At 35.0% G+C, this 20314-nt stretch overlaps 1 protein-coding gene across 3 annotated transcripts in view; it reads left to right on the plus strand.

Moving 5' to 3' along the window:
* The window catches only part of pex14 (peroxisomal biogenesis factor 14), a 284454-nt gene that overhangs the window by 135719 nt on the left and 128421 nt on the right, over window positions 1-20314 (plus strand). For all 3 annotated transcript variants that reach the window (XM_039755605.1, XM_039755606.1, XM_039755607.1), the window contains exon 3: window positions 722-806. In XM_039755605.1, coding sequence (XP_039611539.1) covers window positions 722-806 — 85 coding nt within the window. The remainder of the gene's footprint in view (window positions 1-721; window positions 807-20314) is intronic.

The raw sequence follows: 20314 nt of genomic DNA on the forward strand, positions 1-20314 counted from the left end.
TTTATTCTAGCCACTTTAAGAAAAGAACAGTAATCAAAACCTTTTAACCTATTAGAGAGATGACTTTTACAATTGAATCAAAGGGACCGCAGGTGTGATAACTAATCATTTCAACAGCACCTTTCACCGGGAGTTTTTATCCTCTTTATGGATGTCAAACAGATATTATTTCATGTTCATTGCTTTTTTAAAAGCCTCCTTTCATGCTACACACTTAAAATTAATGTCGTCAATGATATTAGTGATACATATATTTTTTTAATTCTTTGTAAACTACATTAAGTTGAAATTAAGATTTATCTTGTAACAAAGGGATAATCCGTGGAGTATATTGCACTTACAGATGTGGTCACTGGAGTCTCTTTGTTTTTCAGATGTGTTTAAATTTTAAACTTGTTATGATATGTTCCTGCCAGTTGAAGTTCTGGTAATGTTCAGACAAATAATAATTTCAACTACCATCTTTTTTTTTTTTTTTCTATATATTTTTCACACCATAAACTTAGCCTGCCTTGCACTTCAGTCTCTAAATGGATGTATATTTTATTTTCCTTAAATCTGGTCTAAATGATAATTGGTTGTACTGTTCAATAATTATGTTATTTAGTTTTGTGATAAAGTGTGTTTATTTATTCTGAAAGTTCAGTTTTAACAAAGCATTGTTTAGTAACAAAGCAAAATGTGACTTCATTTTGTTTTTTTTATCAAATTACTTTTGCAGATTTCAACAGCAGTGAAGTTTTTGCAAAACCAAAAAGTTCGTCAGAGCCCTGTTGCCACTAGGAAAGCATTTCTAAAGAAAAAAGGTAATGTGTGTGTGTGTAATTATTGTAAACAACCGGGGCGCGTACAGATGCCCTAACCCATCACAAACTGGCAGAGACACAAGTTCCAGCACAGCACACACTTTATTTCTCTAAAGAAACACTTTTGTCTTGTTTCCCCAACAGCAACACTGTGTAAACACAGCACCAAAGTACAAAGCACCATCCTTTTCTTCTCTTTTCTCTCTCTCACCCTCTTTCTCTCTCAAAATCCTTCCTTTCGTTTGCCTCCACCTCCTCCTGACTCTGGCTCCTCGATTGGAGTGAGGCGGCCCCTTTTATTCAGCTACTGGGAGTGATCCAGGTGGTTCATTAGTGTTACCTGGAATCACTCCCAGATGTGATGGAAATTCACTATAGGGTTCTTCAGCTCCCTCTGGCAGCTGCCACGGAACCCAACAGGGCTGTATCAAACTCTTACTTCCAATGTGTCCTGCAGGAATTTTTGATGCCATAGCTGCCCAGGAGGGCTGCCCTACTGTGTACTGTTCCAGGAGAGGTAATTCCTCTAATACAAATTTATATATAAAAATATTCTTTCTGTCCCTACTTGGGATATTTTGTGGAGTACACAACATTTAATGAGCACTTCCCTTCTGTTATTTTATGCCTCATTCAAAATGTCCAAGCATATTCTCATACTATTGCTTAAAATGTAATATTAGTTACTTTGTGTTGGTTTTTATTGCTACCTGGTCCACATTGTAAAAAGTTTTCTTTTTTTTTTTATAACAGTTTAGCAGGGCTTTAATTGTGTGGGCCTGTGGTGTAATTAACTGCACTGAGTGCCTGGCATGTGAGAAATGCTGTGTGACTTCTGTTTTACATGGGGAAATACAGTTATCTTTCCAGGGGCTTTGTTTTTCATTCAGATATATCTATTCATACTTCAAGTAATTATTTGTTCATTTACAGCTAGTGTTATTCTTTCTTTGTTTAACCCAGTTAAATATTTAAACACCGATATACCTAGTTAAATTCTCTGAATGCTGTGGATATGTTACCAGTAAATTAGTCAACAATGCCTCTGGCAGTGTAGTTTAAAATTCAAGATGACTGTAAGGAGTTAAGAAGGTTTTGGCAGATAGCATTACTCTAATTCAGTCTGTTTAACGGGTATACTTGGATATTAAACACATTCACAATAGATACAAAGTAGATTGCCAAATAAAGCTTTACCACCACTATCTCATCAGAAGATCCATTACAACTCCATAGTACCCCTTATTTTATATACTTTAGTAGGAGATGCCTGAAACATTCAAAAGCCAGATGTTGTTTTAGGCAATAATGAAAATTTTATTTTGTACTTTTTATAAGTTTGTTAATTTTGAACTAGTATTGCCTTAAAACAATGTTAAGCTTTGACCTCTGCAACCAACCAATCACTGTGGACTTTCCTGACAATACCAACTGCACTTTTTTTTTTCTTTAATAGTGTACAGTATCTGATATTGTAACTCTTATAAGTACAGTCCAAAGTTCAGTAAATTATCACTAAGTAGGGAAAAACCAATGAGGAAATGCTATAATTTGAACTTAGAAATGTATAGATTTTAGCTACAAAGAGGCCTTTATTTATCTTTATTTAAACATAAACAGAGACTCTTCTTAGTTTTTGACCTGTATATTCAATCAGACCAGACTAAGGTGCCAGATTAGTATTGCTTCACTTTGCACAGGTAAAAATAAATCTGTATGTCTAGTCTGTTTAGAATCCTAGCTTTTGTGGTCAGATCAGGACTGTGCTCAACAGAAAGCCCCTTAACTTAGAATTATCAGATGAATGGCCTGTCATCCACTCAAATTTTAAGTAGTGGAAAATTAATATTGACAATTGTTGAACTGCTGTAAGTGGAATCGTCGATTTCATTTGCTGCAAGCATTTGGATGCTCTTTTAATTTTTATTGTCATAAAGAATTATCTAGTTTCAGCTGAATGACTAAATTGCCTTGTTTTTTAAATGAGATTTACACATGTTACACATGAGAGTAGGCTGATCAGACCTTTTCTCTTTATATTTGTGGGGTTATGGTCAGTGGATGCAGATATTATTTTTCAACAAACTTGTATTTGCTCTTTCTGAATGTTCTGTGTTAATCCTTATGCAATAAGATGCAGTGTCTTTCTCTGTTGGAATGGCATATACTTCTTCCTTGTGAGGCATCAAGCTAGCAGAGACCACCAGTGAATTCTTCCTTGTAAAGGATCTTGCATGTAAATTAGAATTTAACAGAAATCTTAACAGAATAATGATACAAGAAAGGGACCAGATCATGTCACATAGCAAAGCTTGTGGTTTGAAATCCAGCTCTTAAGTCAGTCACTTGACCCTCGCTTCCGCCCTTAATGTCAGTAATGATATAGATGTACTGTAAGTACTGGGACTCGGGGATTTCACTCAGAAATCTAGATTTATTTACACTTGATACCACTAAGGTAGATTAAGACCTGGGGGCAAGGAACCAAAGAAAAGAGAATCTAGCTATATTTTGAGACCCTGCTTTTATTTTTCATTTCAGTGAGCACTCGATTTAAAGATTTAGTAAACTACATCTAAACAGCATGTATTTTGGTAAATTTTAATTGATATCTATTCCCTGAAGGGTTCTTGCCTCTTATTTTTATTTTGTTTCTGTCTGATGACATTAAATGCCAATCTAGGCACATTTTCTCCCATATGAATAACTTTCTTGTAAAACTTGAAGTCACTGAAATGAGAATCACATTTTTATTCTCTGAACTTTCCAGTTATTATTTCACATTACATCTCAAGTTATATTCAGTGTAGTTGTCTGTGATGTGATGTTTTTTGCCCTCATGCGAGCAGGTATGTTATTGCCCTCTAAAGAGTTTCCATTAAAAAAAAATCTGAATTTAGAAAGAAATTTAAAAAACAAACTTGTTTTAATGCTTAAAAAGAATATTTAAACCTTACAAGGAACTATAGTCACTATTTGTTCAGACCAAGATGCCAATATTTTCTACAACAGGTAAATGGATGTTTTTTTTCAGTGTTTTGATGATCACATGCTCCAGTTTGTGCCAACAGCTGCCTTTGCTCACATCCAGCTGTCCTTCACTTGAGCCCTGTGCAAACGCTGTATTTTATAACTCACAATGGATATTTCTCAGTATTTTGTTGCTTTGTTTCCGATTTTAAACCTCAGATGTTTCTCCACAAAATAGCACTTGAATGAAATATTTTTCATTCTATTCTTTACTGAAAGAATTGTGGACTTTAGGGACTAATTAATCATAAAAGCTTTGGGATTTCAGCGCTATCGTTGAAGCAGTGAGGCAGTGAAAAGTGAGCCTAAAAGCTGTATGATTACCAGCGGTAACCTGAGACGAAATCTATTGTTGCAGCCAGCTATTCTTTGCTTGAGCTGCATATTATAACTGTGAGGTCTTTTGAGTTTTCCATGGCTGCTGATCCTAATTATTCACAAGCTGGACTTGATTCATTATTCAGACATATATTCTTGATTTGCCTCTCCACCTCACAATGAAATAGAATTATGAAGATCTGAGAGTTTTAATTTCTGACCTGACCGTTGACTTCTGGAAGCTTGTAATTATTATGTAACAGACATTTTGGTGGTGATGAACACGAAAACCACTACGTACAATACCCAATCAAACCCTCCGCATGACAAAGATGTTTGATCATTAAATGTTTTAAGTTTAAAAAAAAAAAAGTGTTATTTTTTACTTGGTCATTATAAACTGTGTTGTATTCATTTAGTTTATTTAAATTATCGGTTTTGTACTATTTAGTGCTATTGGCCTTTTTGTCCTTTTCTATGGTATTCTACCACTCTATGAAAGTTTATGAAGCTTAAACAACTAAAACGTAAGAAATCTGAACAATGGGTTTACAACAAACTCTTGCATTAATTGAGACAGAGAGAGAATATGAGTGCCTTTTTTTAAATTCCCAGACCAGTTTTAAGGGTCACGTAACATTGTGGACTGTGGAAAACCCATGCTGAGCAGGTTTCACTAGTCCAGCCACTAAATCCTAGTTAACAAATGCCTAAATATCAGTCTGAGGCAAGTTGTTGAGATTTTATAAATATATAAGGAAAAGGGGGTATGTGGACTTTTTAGTGCAGATGATGACTGAGTTGATAGTGATGTGAGAGGTAGAAACAATTAATATCTAGAATCTTAAAAGCAAATTAAGGTGACCTTGGTGCCTTGTAGACTGGAAAAGTAACAACCTGTAATAAAGAATGTGCCGTTTTGGAAGGATGTGCTAGAAAGGAGTTCATTTACTGATGACCATTCACCAGGAGGTCTGCAGATGTTAATACCAGCTCCTGCATACAGTCTTTTAGCTAATCACACTTTCTACTAATTGCAAAGGAACAGCAAAAGCATGGCAAATGAATTAAAATGTAAGACATTTGAGAAACAAGAGGGGACAATTCAGCCTTTTAAGACAATTTGTTTAAGTAATGTCTAAATTGTCCCAATATTTCATCCATATGCCTTTTAAAAGTTACATATACAACCATATTCATGAGTGCTGCTACTTCGGAAACAAAGCAAGGTGTAAACCTAAAGTTTAAATTAAGTTCATAGACAGGCTGCTGCTGGCGTTTGTCATGCCCACGGGTAATGTCGCTATATATAAAGTCAAAACTTGAATATATAAAGTCAGCGCTAGAATATATAAAGTCAAAACTTAAATATATAAAGTCAGTGCTGGAATATATAAAGTCAAATCTTGAATATATAAAGTCAGCGTCGGAATATATAAAGTAAGCACTGCAATATATAAAGTCAAATCTTGAATATATAAAGTCAGCATCGGAATATATAAAGTAAGCGCTGGAATATCCATCCATTTCCCAACCCGTTGAATCCGACCACAGGGTCACGGGGGTCTGCTGGAGCCAATCCCAGCCAACACTGTGCGCAAGGCAGGAACCAATCCTGGGCAGGGCACATGCATCATTTTCAAAACATTAACCGAACAGTGTTTTTTTAATTTATTTTTCTGAATACGTTTTTGTTCACTTAGTTCAGTTCAGAGTCGTTTCAATCAATAGATTTTGACTTTGACTTTATATATTCAGGAATGAGTTTATATACTCCGATGTTGACTTTATATAATCAGGAATGACTATAAATTCCGACGCTGACTTTATATATTAAGGTTTTGACTTTATATATTCCAGCAATGACTTTATATATTCAAGTTTTGACTTTATATATTCTGACGCCGACTTTATATATTCACAAAATCAATTTATTTGCCTGTTTGGCACCCCATAGTATATGTGTATGTGTATATATGTACACATGTATGTATATATGTATATATACTGTGTATGCCAGCATCACTCATGACAATGACATAACAATTACATTAACATTTATGCTACGTTATTTTTAACACACTACTTCTCTGCCTTGAAGCGCAGGTATTCTGCTAGTATATAATAAAAATAAAGAAAGAAAGAAAATAAGTGAAAATGAAATACAGTAATCAGTATAAAACTATATGTAGAAGTTAACCACTGAGATTATTACATTTTATCAGAATATCAATCACCTAAAATTAAAACAATATAAATTATTTAAATTCTGAAAACTTTAAAATACACAGAATAAAAGTATGTAAGCAAAAACAGATATTGATGCAAATTAAAATATCAATAATTCACAGTCAGTTAAAAAGCTCAAAATAAAATTTACATGTAGAATATAGAAATTATCACTTATTATGCAGTTACCAAGTTTATATACTTGTAATTACATGGTAAACTCTGGCATTTTGAGTTGCAGAGTATTGATTTCTACTTACAGAGACACCTACAGTGGAACCTCGGTTCACGAACGTCTCAGAACATGTACAAATCGTTTTCCGACCAAAACGTTTGCCAAACTTATGCATCTGTTCACGACCACACACTCGGTATACGATCAAGTCGGTTTCCCTTTCGGTTTGTGTGCGCCAATGATATCCGCACGTGTTCAGTCTCTCCCTGTGCAGCGAGCGAGCAAGAGAGACACACACACACACACACGAGAGAGAGAGAGACGGCTGGATGCATAAGGCCGAGAAGGCAGTTAAAGAATGCACCAGGCTTGTTTTTAAAGAGACAGATCTGTGCATTGTTTTAACCTCGTTGTATTTAATGAAGACTTTTTTCTGTTGGATTTTAACCTCCACTTCACTTCTGTTTACAGCAATCGTTTTGTAGCGTGCATTGTTGCAATGTTACTTTTCTTGGTGGTTTATTAAATTACGCATTTTTCAAATGTTCATTTTTTTCCCTCTGCATAGATATGCTTACATATAAGATCCAAAATGGAGTGAAGCCGTGAAAGTTGAAGCGCGATATAGCGAGGGATCACTGTATTTGATTAACAGTTTTTGGTGCAATTGTACCTAATAAAACCTTGCCCACTAACAACTGAACGTTTGATTGCTGCAGTTCTCAATAAAATCTTATTTTCCTGATTTACTTTCTCCTCGTGTATGAATTTCTTTATGCAGATGTCAAACTCTGTTCTGAAAAAATAAATAAAAATAAGCAAATAAAATCACATTGAATTTTCTTCTTCTTCTTCCCGTCTTCAGCGTTCCTTATGGAAGCATAGGGAGACAATCAAGACCCTGTTGTAGGTCTTAATTGCCTATATACAGTCGAGAAAATCGAGGCTGTCAAGTAATCAGCTCAACAGTCCCAAAGATGACGGTTATACTGGTGAATTTAAAACTGTAGAACAATTTGTACAAGTCAAACAGGTTAAGTCTCAATCCTACTGAGAATTTTACAGTGTTAATATTAATGTGAGTATTGTTCTGATTAAGATGGAATTATTTCTTAAAAATAAGTAAATAATCTCTATATATAATCTTTATTTGGATCTTGATCTTTGTTTGTCCGCGAATGAATTAGAAGAAGAAGCACTAGATGGCAGCAGAGAGACAGCTAAAACATAGGCATTGCATTAAGAATCTCCTCCAGGCTTATACTACTGAAGACTGTAGTACTCCAGTCACACATCAAAACACAGACATTCAAACTAAACAAATTGTTGTGCTTTAAATTAACTAAAGAGATCTTTATTTAGATCTTGATCTTTGTTTGTCCGCGAATTCCACGCATGCGTAGGCTACCTTCCAGTTTAGTACGTTGTTGTTACTCACGGATGTCAACAATGTGCCGGAATAACGAAAGGGGTGGTGGACAGTGTTACGCTGTTTAGCTCCTGAGGCCTGGTTAGAGAATGAGATTGCCGAAGATAAAAGGTACGTGCCTACGTAGCATATGAATGAAAGAAACACAGTGGGTAAAATGAATGACAACGTAACAGCACGTTTTGGAAATTATTATTGTTACGTTGTAGCCAGCGAGTGCTGCGCGTCTCACAGTTGTACCGTGGTTTGCTCATGTGTCAGTGAAGTGATCCCTATTTATACTTTAAAGAGCCTGGATACCAATGTGTCCCCCTTTTATAAGCATTGCTCCATGTATATTGCCTTACTCTTTGGATTGCCTCAAAGTACCTGCGAGATTGGAGAAAGGTTGAGAAAAGATCATGAGAGGAAACGACAGCTTCGTGAAAACGAGACGGACTGTGAATGGACAGAAGCAGAAATGCTGCTACACCACCACATAATTACGATTCGGACAGTGATTCCAAGTAGGCCGTCCCTATTGAATCAATATCCAAGGGTTTTCTTTTGTAATTTTGTTTCCCTTATAAAAAATTATAATGCTGTGCGACGAAGGGCCCAGTTCACGACTGGCAGCCGCGTTTAAATAGGGAGCCCTTCACAGACAACTTTAACACGTGCAACGTAGTTGGGCGCACATGGCTAGTATGAATATAATTGCCTGTAGTATAGCTTCTGCAGAACACCATATTTGGTAACAATCTTATAAAATCCGTCATCATTTATCCGACAGATAACTCCAGTAATATTTCTTAGATCTTTTTTGGCTTTGTGTGCATCAGGGATGGGCATGATAACGTGTGCAATTTTCGATGGCGGATGTGAGTTATCAGAGGTGGTTTCCATCTTCTCAACTTGATTTTCGAGGTTTTCTGTGACTGTTTTTCTTGCCGCTTGGATGTCCTTTGTAACAGACGAAGGATTATCTGCTTCTAAAATGTTTTCTAATTCTGGTTCATTTTCATTCTTGTTTTCATCTTCGAAATGTTTTCAAAGATCCTTCTCATCCCAAATTTCTTCAAGTAATTCTGAAGGCAATGAAGTAATAAAGAGGCCTGCTCTGGGTTCAGTGCCAAACATGGTCTTATAAGGCGACTTTTCAATGCCTAAATGAAATGGTCAGTTCTTCATAAACTGTACTTCAGCACTTCCGACAAGTTAGTTGTGTGGTTGCCCTTCAGCCAAAAATTGAGCATATTCTAAATGTCTTAATTGGCTGTTTCAACTGAGCCTTGGCTCTAGCTGTGCCATGGTTTCCCATGCACATTTTTAAGTTGAGCGACAGACTTATAAGTTCAGAAATAACATGATTTACAAGTTCTTGTCCATTGCCTGACTGCAAGATGCACTGTGCTTCTATAGTTAAGAATATGTCGTTCAAATGTAGGCTACCTTGTCAAGTCTCTTGAATTCTAACGAATGAAGCAAAGCAAATTTTGTCAAACGGTCTTTTTAAATCTCTCTCTCCACTCTCTTTGATATCTTTGTCCATTAGTTGAAGCCTCATCCATAATGGTGAGAAATACAAAAATATAAACAGAATTAAAAGAACAAAACAAACACACAAGAACGAAACTAATTAAACACATGCAGCCATACACACAAGAATTAAACAAATGCTCTGCAAATTTACAGCTCACTCTGGAATGGCAGCGGTGTACTGTGGAAGATGGGGGGTGGCATGGGCAGGGATTCCCATAATTTGCAGGATCAGACATATTTAATTTTAAAAACTACACAAATCAGTTTTGACTAGGCCAAACTGGTTTATTTTATAGAGGAAAGTGCAATTGCAGGCCAAACTAGTCTAGGCAAAATCAGTTTTTTCTACATTGATTTCAGGATAATCTAGATTGGACTAGACCAAACTGATTCATCCTGTCACCTCTTGGACAAATAGTTTTGGCCTTGTCTAAACTAGTTTGTCCTAAAGTCGGGTTTGTCTGGTAACAGATCCTTTTTTTTAAAATTCCTGTTAAGGGTTTTGAAGACATAGGTTAAGACTGAATGCAGCCGTCTCTGCTCTAGATTAAATGAGGTTTTTTTTTTTTTTCTCTTAACCTGTCAAAGTAGGACAGGCATTTTAGTAGTAGGTTAGACATGTTTATTCTTTTTCTGCAAAATCAGTTAATTTGTTTTTCTGCCATGGTGACCACAACTGCATACTGTACTCCAGTTTTGTTCTCATTTGTATATTATAGAATCTGAGCATGCTTGCCCAATTTTGAACATTAAGGTTTTTTTTTTTTGTTTTTTTTGTCACCTCAGAATCTGCTATCCGATGAGTTTTACAAATGTAATAAATATCAGAATTTGTGTCATTAATATAAATTAAAAAAAGTAAAGGTATAAGCTTAGACCCCTGAAAGTATTGTCTCTATGGTAATTTAGCTATAGTCAAATTTTTAAAACATATTTTTCTCTTTCAATATCCCAGCAGGGTAGTGCAGTGAATAGTACCACTGCTTTATGGATCTGTGGATTTGAATGCTATGTGTGGAATGTGCACATTCTCCCCATGACTATATAGGTTTCCCATAACCTTACCAAGGGCTTGCAAGCTAGGTTCATTGTTGATTCAAACTGGCCATTTTTGTGGGTGGGCACCATCTTCAGAGCTGTTTCCTGCCTTACACCCTGTGCCACTGACATAGGCACCAACCCTGCAACCCTAGTTTAGAGTAAGTGGATTTGTGAATGACTATGAATATGAATGACTTTGAGAATGGTTTTAAATTTATGGAAGGGTTGCCATTCCATGGTCAATGACAGGACACACACAGTTTCTTAAAGGAGGTACTGGTCCATATGGGCCTTAATTCATCTTTCAGTCATGCTTACATATTTGAAGGTTTTTCCCTCTTGACAGAGGAAAATAGTTTAATGTATTCAAAATTCAATTTTGTGTCTTGTTTTATGACTGTATACTTTGTACTATGTTGTTGAGCATTATGTTGAGATTAGGAATTCCAAACATGACAAACATGTGTTCGAGTTTTCCAAATGAGTATGAATCAGGCCAGGACCTTCACTGGCATGCCTAGAATATGCTCACCAGCATCAGCTAGTCCCGAACTACTACCTGCTGACTTTTGAGTAGATGGGCCCCAGAAAGGGGAGCCCACTTTAAGAGTTAAAGATATAAAGACATTATCCAAAATATAATGCAAAAATGCCTCACAAATTGAGAAGCCATCAGAGTCTGGCTTATAGAAAGAAGATCCAAAAGAATCTTTATAAATTACAGCTTTATTTACCGAAAAATAGAGCAAAAGTATAAAAAAAGAGATCCTCAGAAAGGCAATCTGAGGCAAACACCAAACACACAGAGTAGCAGCAAGTTTTTAAGTTACAGTACATCATTAACAACAACTAAACAAAACCAACAGAAATGGCATAAAAACATGACAAATAGTAGTTCAAACATAACAAAAACAACATTTAAACAGAAAATCTGTCCATAACATTATAGCAGCAAAAATTGTTCATGGAAATGTATGGGCAAAATGTTCAAGTCAGTGGCATTTGTTTTCATTTCTTATTTGTTTTTTCATTGGATTTTGAACATGAGTGTGGGTGTCATGTGAGGGTGCCTTGTGATGATGACCTAGCATCCCAGGGTGGTTCCTGCTTTGCATTTGATGATGCCAGGATAGGCTTGACCCCTATAGTATTTTCTACAGGACAATGAAATGCATGTACAAATGATTTTTAATGAAATCCAAACCAGGGTAAAGGTGATATAGCAGAGTGCTTAACAGTTTTGTCTGGTTAAAGTTATTTTCAGTTATTACCAAAATTTATTGTAAATGCCTGACTTATTAAACACCACAATAACTAGTAAACACACAGTTTTAAAAGCCAGTGTTATATTTTCAGTGTCCTTTGCTATTGTGTTACAGTAACCAAGTCGCCATTAATCAATAAGATCCTATTATTATTTGTTGCAAGTTTGATTTTCTATCGTAGACTTTCTTTTTCAATATTCCCCATATATTCCTCATTCATTTTTTGCACTTCATGATTCTCGGTACAAAGCAGGCATATTTTGTTTGAAGTATAAATGTCAGGTTCAATATTTTAGTATTTTTTTTTTCAATTATTTGTTTTTCCTCTTAGGTTATAAATTTTGAGCACTTTTATTGTTTGCTTTTTTTTTTACTTGTAAAAAGCTAACTCCTGTAGAGGACTAATCATTGACCTATCTGAGAATTATACACACATAAGATTTTTTTTTTGTGATATCTGATATATTCGGTGTTAATTTCTGAGTGTAAAAACCTAAATTAAAATGTAGAAGGATCTTCTAACTGTGTTGGTAATGGCTTGACAAAACTTTAATGTACTATATTTGCTAACTTTACTCACTCATTGTCAAATGAACATATAATTATTTTTGATTCAGTATTGCATTCAAACGTGTTTTCTCCAAATGAACACTGTGAATTTGTTCAGTAGACATACATGTCATTGATTTATTTAAACCCAGTAATCACAAAAAAAAAATCAGAAACTTGTCTATAGAACTTTTTCTGAATGTTGTCAGCTTGACCAGAATTGACAATTACATAATAATTTTGTGAGTCATTTACTGCACCTGCTGGCAGTATCTGCAAGGCAGGTGTCATTTTGTAGGATGTGTACTGTATCTCTTCAAGCAAACAACTGCAAAATAGTCAAATGAGCTCAGCCTGGTTTGCAAAACTATGTCTGAAAAATGGGGGATCGACCCTGACAAAGTTATAATTTGCTTCCCCTGCTTGATTTTATCAAATTAATTAATTACAGTTAAATAGTTTGCAATGTAAAAAAAAGTCTCAGTGTGATACCTAGATCCATTATCTTTGATATCGTTGAGTGATATTAGTGCAGTAGGACTGTACTTAAACACGCTAGAATTTTCAAGAAATTAACCTTCTTTGAGTTTCTAAAAAAGGTTTTATTTTTAATGTGCTCTTAGTAAAGATGCACAGTTCACTATGGTTTAAGTATAAAGTCATTTATAAAACACATTATTTTACATTTAAATAGCCTGAATATCTTGTCATATTGTTTACAGTGATCCCTCCTCGATCGCGGGGATTGCGTTCCAGAACTCCCCATGAAAGGTGAAAATCCGCGAAGTAAAAACCATATGTTCATATGGTTATTTTTATATATTTTAAGCCCTTATAAACTCTCCCACACTCTTATAAACATTTCCCGCACAGTCATACAGCATAAACCCTTTATATTCTCTTAGATATTAGGTAAGATTCATTGAAATTATGTATATAAACACACTGTTTATATACAGTAAAACCAAAATATTATTTTAAAGATATCGTGTGTCTCCGATATCACATATGTTACAGCCATTACGATAGACAGGCCACCAGCAATAAATACGTACAATGCAAGAAAAATTGTATACAGTAAAATGTGTGTACAGTGACACTAAACGTACGTACATGTACTAAATACTGTACGTAGAAAATTAATTATGGTTACTCACCAACAATGACACAATGACTTGTCTGATAACGATGAGTTTAATTTTACTGCACAACAAAGGAGAGTGTTACAGCTCTTCTAAAGGAGCCTCTTCAGGTGACTGTGTAGCACCTCCGTTGTTATTCTACTGGGAGTTTTTAATTCAAATTCCTAAAGCAGATTCCATCCGGACTACCGCCTTATTACGTCCACTTACAAACTGTTTTGCACCCTGGTTAAAGGACACTGCGGCCTTAGATCTTATATTCTTTTCCACCTTTTTAAATAAAAAGAATCATTGACTCATTGATGCTGTAATGGCTTCCTACAGCGGTGTAGCTGTTCCCTTCCTTCATCATATCCAAAACTTTTACCTTTTCGGCAATCGTGCCGCTTGGGCATGGCCCCTGAAGCAGTAGCAGGAGCAGATCATTTTGGAGCCATAATGAAGGGCTTGACTATGCACAAAGATAAACACAAAAGAGCACAAAAGTTAACTCTTTACACAGCAAAACACGTTGATGCTGAATGAGCGAGACAAAACTTCCTAGTTAACACAGCGGAATCAAATTCGGCGGTCCGTCGCTGAGCCAATCAGCACACAGGAACTTAGCTACGTGTTCTGATTGAGTAGCTTCTCACCCATCCACCAATAGCGTCCCTTGTATGAAGTCAACTGGGCAAACCAATTGAGGAAGCATGTACCAGAAGTAAAAAGACCTATTGTCCGCAGAAACCTGCGAAGCAGCGAAAAAATCTGTGTTATATATTTAGATATGCTTACATATAAAATCCGCGATAGAGTGAAGCCGCGAAAGTCGAAGCGCGATATAGCGAGGGATTACTGTACTGCTGTTTTCATCAATGCCAAATTTCTATTTACTTCATATAATAATTTCTTTCATTAGTATCAGAAACTAACACAAGCCACTGTATAAGCAGATAACATTATTATAGTTAAAGTTATAAAACATTAATTTCTTTTGTAACTTTTTAATAGATATAAGACCTTATATAAAGTATGTACTTTTTGTACAATTATTAATTTCTGTGCAACATAAAATAAAGGAAAAATAAAATGGCAGATTCCTGCCACCCATCAAACCCAGGAAACAAAACATGTATATTGTTTAACAAATTAAGGTTACCAGCAATGGTATACCACGAGAGAAGTTACGCACTGCAGATATTATGCATCTGAAAATAAGATTAGTAGCATAGTGGTTTATCTAAGTTTTAGATCCACCAAAAAGAGTACTAAACAAAGTGAAAGGTTACTTATTCTAACATTAAATACATTTAATACAATGCAGTTTTAACTGTTAGGCTCTGCAGCTTGAGACTTTTATGGTTCATTTTAATATTCAGCATCAGAAAAAAGGTTACCATCTTTAAATAAAAGTGATTTAATGGAGAAATTGTACAAGTGTCATATACCTAATGCACAAATCATTTAGAAAGCTTAAACAGCAAACTGTGACATGCAAAGGGTTTATCACTTAATATAACAGAGCATCATTTTTGTACAACTACTTTATCCAGTCCTGTGTTTTAGGACTGGAGCCTGTCCCTGAATGGCAGAGCACACACACTCATAAAGAACCAGTTTTGAGCTGTTGATTAGCTTAGCCTTCATGTGTTAGGGTAAGTGGAATCACAACTGTTGTATGGTTTGGAAAACCCATATAAACATTGAAAGAATGTGCGAACTCCACACAGGTAGTTATTGGATTTGGGTTTTGATCGCAGAATGCTGGGTTTGTTAGGCTATAACGCTAACCTCTGCACCACCCTGCTGTTCTGTTACTTAATGTAATAGCAAAAAGTAACATTGCACAACCATTACCCATCTTTGCTCACAAGGCAGGAGGTGATAGTTTCATATTTTTTTAAAATGATGATCATGTTCTCATCGAGCTTTTGATTAACAAACTAGGGTGAAAAAAGTAAATGAAAAATAAACAAATTGGTTTTCGTATATTTACTCCATCTACTTTTAAGAAATTGATTTTTATGACAATGACACAAATATTTGGAGAATCCATTAAATTAAAGAGCTGTGTCTATGAGACTTCAAAAAGCTCACAATAATACTGTTGAAAACCTGTTTAGATTGACATAACTACATCCCTTTAAAAAGTGCTAAATTAGATAGAAAAATACATAAATAATAATAAATGAACCTCTCAGATCTACTTCTGCAGAGCAGAAGGGCACTCAAATGATTCTCCCCACTGGCCACATCTATCATCAATAAGTTTATGTGTTTATAGGTTTGAAAGAGGAGCACAACGGCAGTAATTTCCTAGGTCTCCTCGTATGAACACAGCTCCTCGAATGAGGTTGTGTTTTCCAGGTCACCAACCTTTTAATTACGAAGCCTTGTTCTAACTGCAAGGTTATTGATAAATCTGGCTGCTAAATGTAGCCTACAGCTACAACACAGAAATTAACTTCAAATCTCCGTTGGCATTTTAGTTTTTCCCTTTATTTATTTATTTATTTTGTTTAATTATTTAGCTTTACTAGAAAAACTAGCATCATTAACTAGAGCTGGCCCGGTACATTTACCTGTGTCTTAATAAAATTCTCTGAACAAGTCATTGGCTGATTCAGCTGATGTTTAGATGGTTAAATTCCTTCTGTGAACAAAGATGATGGAATACAGCTTACTTTAATACACAGTGTTTTTTTTTTTTTATTCTACTGAAATAAAGACTAAGTTGGCATATCTACATGAGTGATGCCTTTTTTCTGGTATAAACCACCTTTTTGGAAGTGATCTACTCTGGCAATTAATAAAACTCTTATTTCAGATTCTTCCTCCAGAAATGCACAAGGATCTCTTTCTCTTTTTGTCTGTCTCAGTTCTTAAACAGTTGGCTAATTACTGTAATTGCTGGAACTAATTTGATAAATTTGATGTGGCTTTGAAATCTGCCCTTGCTTCCAATTTTTGATTTATAAACCCTGTTTTCTGAACATTTGCTTCTTACCTTACATTTATTTTTAAACCATTGTTCAGTTTAAAGTCAATATTTAGGTAAAACTCCTTTCAGGGTTTTTACAGTTAAATGAAAAAGCCAAGAAATCACGTCTTCGTTTTGTATTCATGTACTTGTTAACTGTTAGTTTTAGTCATTGTTTGCTAAAATGTAATTTTTAAAAATATACAAGTATGTAGCTTCTATAGCAATCAGTATGTATATGTATATTCTGCTACACTGATATTTTGCATGTGGTTACCCAGATGCATACTGTACTGTTTAGACTTCCTTTTCCCACACAATTGCTTGTTGCATCTTTTTTAACCGTTCTGCCTGCTTAATCATATAAATGTAGCACTTTTCAATGGTTTTCCCCTGTTGTTTAGGTGTTTGCTGTGCAATATAAAGTTTTTTTTGTTTTTTTTTTAGATAATGTACTTTTGTTATATTATGACATCGACAATAAGGTTTCTTTGTTTTAATTTTAGAATGTTTTATTGGAAGAAGTACCTTTTTCGCTACCGTACATTTTGAGCCTGTTTAGGTAGCATATAATAGAAAACAGACTAACTAGGGAATTGTGGAATGTGATCCTATGGTGCTGAGCATCATAAAAAGCACTTCTTTCTTAATAAGCTGTCCATAGATTTGTCTTTTTTAGAAGATATGTTTGTGTCAGCAAAGGGCATTCCACTGGAATTTCACCTTGAAAGATATAATTGTGTCACAAACATATTTCTTAGTAAAAGGCTCTCTTTAGCTATAAAAAAATACAGTGTGGATATAAGTGCTGATGATACTCAACGTAATCTGGTTTATTATATTTCACCTAAAAGTACATTTTTCATTCACTTGCTGAGCCCACAAGATTCCAGTTCTCACCACCTCCAGTGGTATTTTGAAAATTATTCTGTCCTACATGCAAAATGAAAAGGTAGTACAGACAATCTTTTCCTAATGCACTCCTCTATAGTTGTTTATGTCACCTCACTCTGATGTTATACTTGTATAAATACTTCTTTCACATGTAAAAATTAAATTTTACTTTAAACTTTTACTTTGACTTAGAAACTGAACGTCAATATACTCTCCAAACTGTTAGGCTGTTCACCTTTTCCTGTTTTGTTTATTTTAGTAAATGGTTTAAAGAAATATTCATATTTAAATGGATAGAAAAGCAGATCATAACAATATCACTTACTGGATTCGTAGTACTCAAAACTGAACATGTTATCTAAATAAGAAAAAAAAAATAAGTAAAACCCTACACTTTGTGACTGGTAGACCCATTCCACTTGACAAAGCTGTTTCAGTCCATTCATCTCTAGAGGTTTTACATGAATGACTTTCTTCAAATCATGCCACACCACATCAGTTGTATTAAAGTCAGGACTTTGACTTGGTCATTCTTAAATGTAGAATTTCTTTTGTTTAAGCTACTCTGTTCATTATGATGCTGTATGCCCTAATATTTTCTGTGCTGTAGATCACATAATTTCTCAATGATTACACGCTGTCTGGACCTTCAATAAAGCAAAATAGACCCATACCATAAAGCTCCTTCCTACATCAAGTTTAAGATGAGGTTTTGGAACTGGTATACTATTTTTTGTTTTCTCCATACATAATATAGGTGTTGTCTAATATCTGGCCAGAGAATACTATTTTTACTGATGGTTTTTAAAATATTGAGCACTTGTTTCCCAACTAGACATAATATCAAGCACAAGCCTGAAAATCCACGCAGTCACCTTAAGGTTTTCTTGTCACCACCTTGGGTGTGGGGCGCTACAAGCAACAGTACTGTATTTATTCCATTTTTGCACCATTTGCCTGACCATGGATTTATGAAAGCTCAGATCTCACAAAATACGTTTGCTTCCCTGTCCAGCTTGGCTAGCTTCAACAACTCTTCTTCTGAGGTGCATAAAAATCTTTTTCTGTTGTTTTCTGATGGGAACACCTTAATAGTGAGATTTATTTATAGGTCAGTATACCTCACTCTTACATATGAATTATGTCTCATTGATTTCAGCATCTCACTTCAGTCATCAATTCTCCCAGAGGTTCATGTATTTTTTTTTTCCAAGCTTGATACTGAATTTGATATTTGAGCAGTCATCATTTCGTTATCCTTAAGGTCATATATAAATATGCTGGGTAGATCCATTTGTTCATTAGGCTGGGTGCCATGGATTTTCAGAGGAGGTCTTGGTCAATTTCAGAAAGTGCCGATTGGTGGGACATGCTTAGTAGAGAAGAAGAAATCTTGGTCACTTTCAGAAAGGGATGACTGTTGGTACTGTACATGCTTAGCAGAAGTTTAGATTTTGAAGAATGTAACTTTTGGAGAAAAGTGAGCTACTAATGTAGAGGAAAGAGTTAAAATGCATTTCACTAAACAATGCTATTGTGGTTTTTGTTTTTATTGCAAATAAATGGTATTATAATAAACTGAATTTATGAAAATCAGTGGCTGTTCATGTCATGTTTGTTCTGCAACATTTGCCATTTTTGACATCTTAAATGTTTATACATTTCCTTAATATAACATACTGTATTTGGCTGACTCTTTACCCAAGGTACATTACTGTATCTGGGTATGGTACAATAATGTACACTTTTTTATTTTTACAGCTTTAAAAATACAACCATAGCTAAATTTCCAGCTAAATAGCCTATTCCAGATATTGGCCTGAATCGGGTCCTTCCACCTGTTTTGGAAACCAATGCTTCACCAAAAACAAACATTTTGTCACCTTGTGTGATATATTACAACAGTAACCACCTTTACTCCTGACAGCAAATATGACAAAAAAGATGAGACATGAAATATTTCATGGGCACTAAATCTTTTGATATTGGCCGAATTCTTAGAAAAATATTAATTTACTCTGATATTTACTTAATATTCAAATTCCTTTTACTTAAAATTACTCAAGAAATATTGAGCAGTACAGAAAAGGGTGCAGTGATGTGCCTTTTAAGAAGAAAAAACCAACCAGCATATTGATGTAAAAATAAGAAAGAATTAACATGTTCTTTCCTGGACTGCTTCAATTATGGATAATTACTACTGTTACAAATCATTACAGGAGATGTTGCAATATTTCATTTTATTACCCTAACCCTGTCCTAACCTTAACCCTAATTAATGGGTATTACCAAGAAGAGAGAAACTTAAAGGTTATTATCATACTAATTACTCTGTAATTCCAGTTACAGAACTTTAATAAAAAGCATGCCAATCAAATACAATTTGGAGGAATGTTATAGTCATACAGTTTTTGTTTAGGGAATCTCTAAATAAGTAAATACAGTCATGTACTAATTTACAGCCGCCTGAGTTGAGGTCATTCACACTTGGGTCAATGTTCCCTATAATTTTTTTTTTTTTTACTGAGGAGCAGATGTGAGTAATGGGTGAGCTGGTATTTTCCTTTTATGACCAGTTTCTTCCAAAACACTACACAAGCTTTCTCCTGTGAAATGGCAAGTTTTTCCAGTGATTTAACAAACACCAAAAAGTACCAACACATGAATGACGAGCATGGACACCACAAAGCATTAACACATGAACAATGAGCAGTTCTTCTGTGGACTTTCAGGAGCACAGCTTTGTGGCACTTCCAATCTGCTGCATGGAAGGGGGAGTGTGCAGCATGATAATAGCTAAGTGATAATTCAAAAGTGCTGCACTTCACAAAGAAAGAAGGCCACAAAGACTAGAATATCGCTCTGTGCTACTCCATATTGGCAGTTAAAATATGCATACTAGTGACCAATCAGACCAATACAGTCTCAATTGTAATGACCTGTACATTTTGTG

This window comes from Polypterus senegalus, chromosome 6 (genome assembly GCF_016835505.1).
Source record: "Polypterus senegalus isolate Bchr_013 chromosome 6, ASM1683550v1, whole genome shotgun sequence".
Classification (NCBI taxonomy): Eukaryota; Metazoa; Chordata; class Cladistia; order Polypteriformes; family Polypteridae; genus Polypterus; species Polypterus senegalus.